Consider the following 10,144-nt stretch of genomic DNA (forward strand, 5'->3'; position numbering starts at 1 on the left):
TTTTCTTTGTTGAAGAGGGTCTGTGCAATCCTTCTGCCTAGTCCGCCATCTTGCCCCGCCCCTGTTTGTTTGTTTTTGTACTGACTTAATTCTTTATATGGTCAAACATACTTTTGTGGGAACAATCTTTCTTTGTTTCAAGCCATAGCCATCTGAGTTAAAGACACTCTCTGGGCCTTGTTTTTGAGGAACAGCCCCCTCTCTTTTGTATGATGTGAGTTTCAAGTTCATTGGCGATAGCTTTCTGCTTAAGACCATCAGTGAGAAAACATAGATTTTCTTATCTTATCTGGGCTACAGTTGTATAAGACACACTCCACCCTACTGTTTTTCAAAAAGACTGGTACTCAGGACATATTTGTGAACAGTTTCCTGTTTGTTAGTATTTTTTGTCTTATACAGATCTTTTAAAGTAAAAGTACAGTAAGATTTTTAAGCTCCTAATGCTAATATCCCTTAACTTCTACATGCTTCCATCCTCATAGGTTTCTACTCTTTTTCCAAATGAGCACCTAGAATCTATTTCTTATTTCCTTGTCCACTTTTGACCCTAATGATTTCCCCATTTGACATTTTCTGACCTTTGCACCCTCCCTCAGTTTTCAAAGGGCGTCTTAGACATCCTGACTCCACAAACTTCCTATGTCAACATGACCCCAATGTAATCAAGAACAGGGAAGAAAGAAAATATGAACATGGTCAAAAGTGGCAAGGCAAGAGACTTTGCAATTAAATCTGACCCAGTACAATAACTTGCAAATTTTCCCCCAACATCTGGACCCTAAGTTCTAGAAGCAAGATATAAAGAACTAAGTGACACCATTATTTCCTCAGAGCTTTCATTAAGACTATTTCCTGAGCATCGTTTTAAAAGCTGCATCATTTACTCAAGATTACGATGACTTTAATTACTCTCTGTGGTTTCACCCTGCACCCAGGTCTCTGTGGGACTTTCTGTCCCCTGTGCCTCTCATGTCAGATTGCCTCTGACATGAATGAATGCTGTCTGTGTGGAGCAAGCGTTGCCATCAGGACCCTCTACCGGACCCGATACAACATCCCGGTGAGACTCTGAGTGTACACTGCAGTGCTAACAAAGACGCCTGGCTTCTTTTCAATCTGACCAGATCTCTGTGATAGCTGTCCTCACCTTCATGACTTGAGTCTAGTCTTTTTCTCCACTACCATCCTAACATTTTTAAGTGATTCACAGGGTCCATGCTGCCATCTATATTTTAGAATATATTAATAATAAAATCTTTTATTTAAATGTGTCTCTGAGAAGCTGCTGGAGGTGAATAGATGAGAGGTGGAAGTGAGCACAGGCCCCTTAATTTCTCCTTGTTTTACTTAGAGTCAGACTATCACTCACTGCCATGGAGTCATTTCCAACTCAAAGTGACCCTCAATGGGATTCCAAGGCTGTAAATCTTTATGGAAGCAGACTTACCCATCTTTCTTCCATGGAGTGGCTGGTGGGTTTGAACCAACATTTTGGTTAGCAGCCAAATGCCTTAACCACTACACCAGCAGAGCTCCTTAGAGTCAGACTATTGAACTCTGCAAATCTGTAGGGAGGGTGACAGAAAGCTCTGGGTAAAACTGGGCAAGTGCTGGATCCTCTCACAGCTGGTATGCTTGACTCTCTGGTAAGTCATAAGCCAATGTTGATTCATTTAACTAGGATTTATTGAGTATCTACAGGTCTCTGGGGGCATAAATAGTTTGCACTCAACTACTAACCTGAAGGTTGGTGGTTCAAACACACCCAGTGGGCCGCAGAAGAAAGGCCTGAGGATCTGTTCCCGTAAAGATTACAGTCGAGAAAACATATGGAATAGTTCTACTCTGTAACACACGGGGTATCCATGAGTCAGAATTGACTTGATGGCAAAGCTTGGTTTTTAGGGGGGTGGTTATTGAACACCTAGGACACGCCAAGTACTATTTCAGATGCTAGAGATTCATCAGGGAACAAAATATATTACTACCCTGTCTTCATGGAGTTGACATTCTTTTTTATAGTAACATTTTATTTTAACATAATTTCAGACATTTTTTGAAAGCTGCAAAAATGGTAAGGAATTCCCAAATACCTTTCACCCAGATTCCCCAACTGTTAAAACTTGGACACCATTAGCTTTATTGTTTTGTCTAACTCTAGTTTTTTCTGAATCATTTGAGAGTAAATTACAACCTTGTGCCCCTTTATCCCTAGCTACTTCAGTGTGTATTTCCTAAATAAGGACATTCTTTTACATAATCACAATACATCTATCAAATACTATGTGACACAATAATATTAGCTAATTTATGGACCTTGTTAAAACTTCACCAATCATCCCAAACCTATTCTTCATATGAAAAGGCAGTCAATTTGGGATTGCACATCGCGTTCAGTTGTCATGTCTCTTTTGTCTTCTATAATCTGGAACAGTTTCCTAATCTTTCTTTGTCTTTGATTATGTTGATAATTTTAGTAACATGGGTTGATTATCTTGTAGAATATCCCTCAATTTGAGCTTGTCAAATGTTTCCTCATGATTAAATTTAGGTTACTCTTTTTTTGATGGAAACCCCAAAAGTGATGCTATGTTCTTAGTGCATCATAGAAGCACAGGAAGTCAATCTGTCCTGTTATTGGTGATGTTAACTTTGATCACTTGCTTAGGACAGTGTCAGCCAGGATTCTCCACTGTAAAGTTGTTCTTTTCCCCTTTATAATTCATAAGTATCTTGTGTTGGTTGTCAGGAGATGCCATTGAGTCATTTTCAACTCATAGCAACCCCAGGTGACAGAGTAGAACTACCCCATAGGATTTGGGGGCTGTAAACTTTACCGGAGCAGACCACCAAGGCTTTTTTCCATGGACCCACTAGGTGGGTTTGAACTGGCAACTTTTCAGTTAGTAACTGAGCTCTTAACCATTATGCCACCAGGCTCCTAAATAACCAAAAAAACAAACCTGTTTCTGTCAAGTGGATTCCAACTCATAGTGACCCTATACAACAGGGTAGAACTGTCCTATAGGGTTTCCAAGGCTGCAATCTTTATGGAAGCAGACTGTCTCATCTTTCTCCTGTGGAGTGACTGATGTGTTTGAACTGCTGGACTTTTGGTTAGCAGGTGAACACTTAACCTCTGTTCCACCAGAGCTCACTGTTTACTGCTTGCATATCTCTATTCCGTCTCCTTCAGACAGATGTCTAAAATGGCTAGTAGTTCCTCCAACTGATTTGCGTAATTGAGGCTCTCTGCTTTGTTTCCCTTTTACATTTATGCAAACTTTGTCTCAGGCTATTATGCTGCAACCTCTTTTACCTGCCTCTCCCTTCATGGCCACAGCTTCTCCTAGGGAGAAGGAGGAAGAAAGGAAACAGTGACTGATTCAACACACACTATGGTCTGGAAAACTTTTGTAACATGTATTTGCTCATTTACTACTCATGAGCTCATTGTGGGGTGGGGATTTTTATCTTCACTTTGTAGAGAGTGAAACCAAGAATCAGAAAGGCTGAAGGACACAGAACATTTAAATACTGGAATTTGGGCTCAAGTTTATTCTAATTCCAAAGTTCTGTTTTTTTTTCCATTTCATCATCTTGCCTTCCCGAGTCAATGTGTGTTGAATCAGTCACTGTAAATTTGTGCGCATAATGAGACTTTTTCTTAACAGCTTCCAAACAAGTGAATTTAATCATATACCTCACCTCACCCCATCTGTCAGTTTATGATACTATTGTTGTTGTTGTTGTTATGTGCTGTCAAGTCGTTTCCAACTCACAGCAACCCCTCCTTGAGTTTCCAGGGCAGTATCACTACAGAAGTGGATTGCCCAACCTTCCTTCCTAGGAGTGGCTGGTGGGTTTGAACCGCCAACCTTCTGGTTAGCAGTCAAGTGCCTTGAGCATATTGCTATGATTCTAGAAGCCATGCCACCCACTGTTCAAGTTCTAGTAGGTGCACCTGTGGTGTACAGGTCTCAGTGGAGCTTCCAGACTAAGACGGACTAGGAAGAAAGGCCTAGCAATCTACTTCAGAAAATTAGTCAATGAAAACCCTATGAATATTGTCTGAGATAGTAGTGGATGATGAGTCCCCTAGGTTGAAGACATGATACAATGCCCGCAATCCAAACCAAACCTGCTGCCATCAACTCGATTCCAACTCATAGCGACCCCCATTGGGTTTCCAAGGTGGTAAATCTTTACAGAAGTAGATTGCCCAGTCTTCCTTCCATGAAGTGGCTGGTGGTTTGAATCACCAACCTTCTGGTTAGCAGTCAGATGCCTTGTTGTTGTTGTTATGTGCCGTCGAGTCAGACCCGACTCATAGCGACCCCTCCTTGGGTTTCCAAAGCAGTATCACTACGGAAGTAGATTGCCCAACCTTCCTTCTGAGGAGTGGCTGATGGGTTTGAACCTCCGGCCTTCTGGTTAGCAGTCAAATGCCTTAGTCACTATGCCACCAGAGCTCCCTGTTATGTCTACAACAAGGGACTCAGATATGCCACTGATCATGAAATAGCACAGGAACAAGCAACATTTCGTTATGTTGCACATGAGGTTGCCATGAATTGGGGCTAACTCGACAACACCTAACAACAAAAAAGTAAAATACCAGTCCCACTGACCAAACCAAGTGATGAATGCCAGCATCTTTCTTTCTGGCACCTAGTTCCTTGACAAGCAGCTCTAGGAAAGGCATTTTGCCCCTCATTAACTGCAGCCTAACATTCAACTGCCTTAGGCACTATGCCACCAGAGCTCCCAGTATGAACCTGTAGTCCTTTCTCTCCCACTTTGAAATAAGAATATTATTTCTTGTCTGTATTATGAAACATTTAAAATGGGGTATTTTCTATAGGGTTCTCTAGGTTTATCAGCAAATAATAGTATGATATATATATTTGTTTTCCTAAAAACTACCTACTTGAGATAAGTATATGTCCATTGCAAAGGATAAGATGCTGAGTAGAAAAGAAACAAAAGACAAGTACAGATGTACTGGAACAGAAAAGTAATTACATCTTTTTTGTTGTTGTTAGATGTCTTTAAATCAGTTCAGACTCATACTGACCTTTTGTTGAACAGAACAAAATACTGCCCAGGCCTGCACCATCCTCACAATAATTGCTGTTTGAGCCCATTATAGCAGCTACGTGGTCAATACATCTCGTTAAGGGTCTTTCTCTTTTTCACTGACCCTCTACTGTCATGAACATGATGTCCTTCTTCAGGAACTCGTTCCTCCTGATAACGTGTCCAAAAAGCATAAGATGAAGTCTCACCATCATCAGTTCTAAGGAGCTTTCTGTCTGTACTTCTTCTGAGACAGATTGGTTTGTTCTTCTGGCAGTCCATGGTATATTTAATATTCTTCACCACACCATACTTCAAAGGCATCAATTCTTCTTCAGTCTTCCTTATCCATTGTCCAGCTTTCACATGCTTATGAGACAGTGCAAAAGACCATGACTTGAGTCAGATGTACCTCAGTCCTCAAAGTGAAATCTTTGCTTTTTAACACTTTAAAGAATTCTTTGGCAGATTTTCCCAATGCAATACATCATTTTAGTTTTTGACTGCTGCTTCCAGGGACATTGATTGTGGAGCCAAGTAAAATGAAATCCTTGACAAGTTCAGTCTATTCTCCATTTATCATGATGTCGTTTATTGGTCCAGTTGTGCAGATTTTTGTTTTGTTTATGCTGAGATGTAATTCATACTGAAAGGTGTAGTCTTTGATCTTCACCAGCAAATGTTTCAAGTCCTCTTCATGTTCAGAAAGGAAAGTTGTGTCATCTGCATATCTCAGGTTTTAATAAGTCTTTCACCATACCTGATGCCCCATTTGTCATATAGTCCAGCTTCTCAGATTATTTGTTCAGCATATAGATTGAATAAGTGTGGTGAAAGAATACAGCCCTGATGCACACCTTCACTGATTTTAAACCATGCTATATCCCCTTGTTCTGTTTGAATGAGTGACTATCCCTTGGTCCATGTATAGGTTACACATGAGCACAATTAAGTGTTCCAGAATTCCCATTCTTTGCAATGTTATCCATAAATTGGATCCTTACTGTAATAAGCATATTCAGTTCTGCTTCCATGCAGTATATTATGGGTATTCAATAAAACTTAATGAAGGTTTAAAGGGTTTTGGATTACTTACCAGAGAAAAAGAGAAGGCTAAAAGAGAACTAAATTGTCTTCAAGCTGTCTATCCATTCTTCCATCTGAGGAAGGTCACTTTAGATTTTTACATTATTTGTCCACTCTGTTTCTAGGCTTAGTCTGCTAGATGTGAAACAAACAAAAAAATCACTGTAGCAATTGAAGAGTAAATAATTCGTAATATCTCCATATAGTCAAGCACTCAGCTACTAGCTGAATGATTGGCAGTTCCAACCTACCCAGAAGACAGGCCTGGCAATCTGTTTCCAAAAGGTCACAGCCTTGAAGATCCTATGAAGCAGTTCTACTCTGCTCACCTGGGGTCCCCATCCAATGAGTCAGAACCAATTTGATGGCCTACAAACAACAACCTTTATAAACTGAAGTTATTATATATTTCACTCTCTCTTTCTTCACTCCCCCCTCCCCATCCTCTTCCCCTACACATTGTAAACTGGGAATTTTATTACACTCAGCATTTTTAAAAATAAGTCCTGTAAAGAATTGAAGTCCAAATTTCACTCATTCAGGGGCATACAGTCATAGAACTTGGTTATTAGATTAGACCCTCTGGGTCACCCAATGCTTCCTGAACAGTCATTTCTAGGGCATCTGTCAAAAGGTCATTGCTCATATATTCCTCTCTCGCCCTGGATTCCTTCCTTGCAGAACAAAGCAAGAGATGTCAATGAAAACAACTAGAGAGGGATAGTAGTGGCCTGACACTACTTATAAGCTAGAGAAAAATTGGGACATTAAACAACCAACTTCATAAGGAATCATTCCAGAACATTTGAGAGAAGACTGGGGCTACAGATCATTTGAAATAGTGCAATATTATGCACAGGGCACTGTCTTTGAAAGGGAAAGACCAAACTCTGGTACTAATTTGTTATGTGATATTATCAAGTCATTTCATTTCTTTAGGTCATAAAAAAAATGGGGATAATGTTATAGAACCTTTTTGATAAACAAGTGAAATAAAATATATATTTTGAAGAGATTTGGGAACCTAGGCAAATGTAAGGGATTATTATGACTACATTTATAGGCTGCACGTTGATCAGCTGGTTGTTTTGTTTTGTTTGTTTAACAGGGATCTATTTGCAGTGATTTCGTGTGGCTGGCATGTTTCCCTAACTGCACCCTTTGTCAGCTTAAGCGAGATATTGAAAAAAGAAAAGCAATGAATGCTTTCTAAAAGATGCTTGGTAAGTGGAGAATTCTTGGCTGATCTATGAATATAAAAACAAATTCTCAAAGACATCTTTAATTTCTTGGAGCCCTCTCACAGACAAATAAGAAACCCCTTAGCAAATGGAGGAAAAATGCTTTTAACTTGCCAGCCTATCCAATCAGTTGGTAGCCTCCCAGAACCAGGTTGAAAGGGCTACAGCCTGATTGGATAAGAAAGAATCCTGTCATGTGTTCAGATGTCTGCCATTGGTGGAGAGGCTGTGTGAAGTACTGATACCAACCATGTCTATCTTAACTAATACTTTAAGATAGTAAAGATATGTATATGACAAGACATTCATTTCCTTAGCCTAAGATTTGAGGTCCACAGCTATCAACACTAATCTACTTGGATGTTATACTAAATGTGACCATGTAATGTGCCTAGTTGTATTTTCCTATTAACACCATGATATTAAAATCAATCGCTAAAGTGGTGGAAGGCTACTGTAGTTCCTAAATTTATAAAGCCTGAAATGTGAACAATGCAGTCAGTTATCTAAAATTCTCAAAGCCCCCGTTATGGAAAAAAATACTAACTTTCTGATGATTATATTGTCAAAATTGAGCAACTGCTCAGTTACCTAGTTAATTAAGTTCTTCTGGTCGAATTCCCATTCTTCTCAGGCAAGAGGACATTGGATTACTCAGTCTTGCTTTCACAGTCTCTTACCCTCAATTCCTGTGGAATTGTATTCAACTTTTAATTTTGTAGAAGTGGCTACAAAAAAAAAAAAAAAAAACATTGCTGTCAAGTCTTTTCTGACTGACAGTGATCCTGTATGTTACAGAGTAGAACTGATCTCTATAGGGTTTTCTTGTCTGTAATCTTTATGGAAGCAAATCACCAGGACTTTCTTCCATAGCACCACTGGGTCTAAAAGCCCTATGTCCCAAAAGGTCTTTGAGAGCATTTGATCAATACGATGGAGTCACAAGTATGATTGGTTGACATTAGCTCAGTCTTTCTCTCACTAAGCTATTTTGCCATATGCAACACAAAATAATGTCCTCTTAGATCCTGGATAGAGTGGGTGAACAATGTGGAACAAAATTCAAAAACATTTTGGGGAAAAAAAAAGGGATCAGGTTTCCTGGTCTGATGGAACCACTGAGACTATGGCCCCTAGCTGCCCTTCAGGTCTGGAATTGAACCCACTCCTGGGCATATGAGGCAAACATTTACCTGAGGTAGATACACTCCATGGAGAGAACGATCATGGGAGAATAGAAGCGCTATGTAGGCACAAGAAGACAGGAGTGCATGGAGGGAAGGACACAGGCAAGAAATAACTATGCGGAGAGAAGTAGGAGGGGAGCCATTGCATTATGGTAAACTGTAGCCAATGTCATGAGTCAAAGTGTATGTGAACTACTGTATGGGGAGTGAATTTGCTCTGTAAACTTTCACCCAAATCACCTTAAAAAAAAAAAAAGAAGAAGAAGCCTCTTCATAAGCCATGCTTCAGTGTGTTACATTTTAGTCCCAGGTACAGTATCCCCATACTTTTCTTCTGATTGCTTCAAATAACTTCCCTAATGGCTGCAAATAACTTCCCTAATGGCCCCAAAGTGACAAGGCAGAAAGCAAGAAAAGGACAGAAAAGGCCAAGGGGACCAGGACAGAGTGAGGAGTCAGCTGCAGGGATCCAGGTGAGGAGAGGGAACCCAGGCCACACCCCACAAGAGGCAAGGCAGAAAAGCGGGGAAAGGACAGAAAAGGCCAAAGTGGCCTGGTGAGAGTGAGGAGTCAGTCACAGGGATCCAGGTGAGGAGAGGAAACCCAGTCCACACCCCAAAGCGGGAAAGTGGGGAAAGGACAGAAAAGGCCAAGGGGACTGGGACAGAGCAAGAAGTCAGCCACAGGGATCCAGGTGAGGAGTGGGAACCCAGGCCACACCCCACAAGTGGCCAAGCAGGAAAGCAAGGAAAGGACAGAAAAGGCAAAGGGGACCAGGACAGAGTCAGGAGTCAGCCACAGGGATCCAGGTGAAGAAAGGGACCCCAGGTTATGCCCCCAAAAAGCAAGGTGGAAAAGTGGGGAAAGGACAGAAAAGGCCAAGAGGACCCGGTCAGAGCGAGGAGTCAGCCACAGGGATCCAGGTAAGAGTGGATGGAGAGGTTTCCAACAGCTAAGGGAGACAAACATGTCTGTCAGTTTGTCCTACTGTGGTGATGAGTTGCTGTGAGTCTTGAGGCTGTGTCACTGGTATTTCAGACCCAGCAGGGTGCACTTGGTACACAGGTATCAGTGCACCTTGCAGACTGAGACAGACCAGGAAGAAGGAAGCGGCCATCCACTTCTCAAAGAATTGGCCAGGGAAAACCTTATGAATAGCAGAGAAACACTGTCTGATACATTACTGCGCAATTTTATGAATAGTCCAGAAACATTGTCCAATAAAGAGGAGGAAGATGAGTCACTTAGGTTAGAAAGTTCTCAAAATCGGACTGGACAAGAGCTGAACTATCAGAGTAAAACCAGACTTACTCATATGGATAACGTAAAGTTTCCAAGACCACCATTTATTGACGTAGCACCACTCAAAATGAGGAGAAACAGCTGCAACCATCCATTAATAATCAAAACATGGAATGTACGAAGTATGAATCTAGGAAAATTAGAAGTTGTCAAAAATGAAATGGAATGCATAAGGATTGATATCCTAGGCATTAGTGAGCTGAAATGGACTGGTTTTGGCCATTTGAATCAGACAACCATATGATC

The 10,144-nt window shown here is 40.8% G+C and overlaps 1 protein-coding gene across 1 annotated transcript in view; it reads left to right on the forward strand.

The window, feature by feature from the left end:
* The window catches only part of LOC103202048 (placenta-specific gene 8 protein-like), a 35,978-nt gene extending 28,597 nt beyond the window's left edge, over positions 1–7,381 (forward strand). The window contains exons 2-3 of the mRNA XM_007946837.1: positions 939–1,063; positions 7,277–7,381. Of these exons, the coding sequence (XP_007945028.1) occupies positions 939–1,063; positions 7,277–7,381 (230 nt within the window). The remainder of the gene's footprint in view (positions 1–938; positions 1,064–7,276) is intronic.
* Positions 7,382–10,144: the final 2,763 nt, after the last annotated feature.

The sequence above is a fragment of the Orycteropus afer genome, unplaced genomic scaffold, assembly GCF_000298275.1.
Source record: "Orycteropus afer afer isolate SDZICR_OR568_19922 unplaced genomic scaffold, OryAfe1.0 scaffold00172, whole genome shotgun sequence".
NCBI lineage: Eukaryota > Metazoa > Chordata > Mammalia > Tubulidentata > Orycteropodidae > Orycteropus > Orycteropus afer.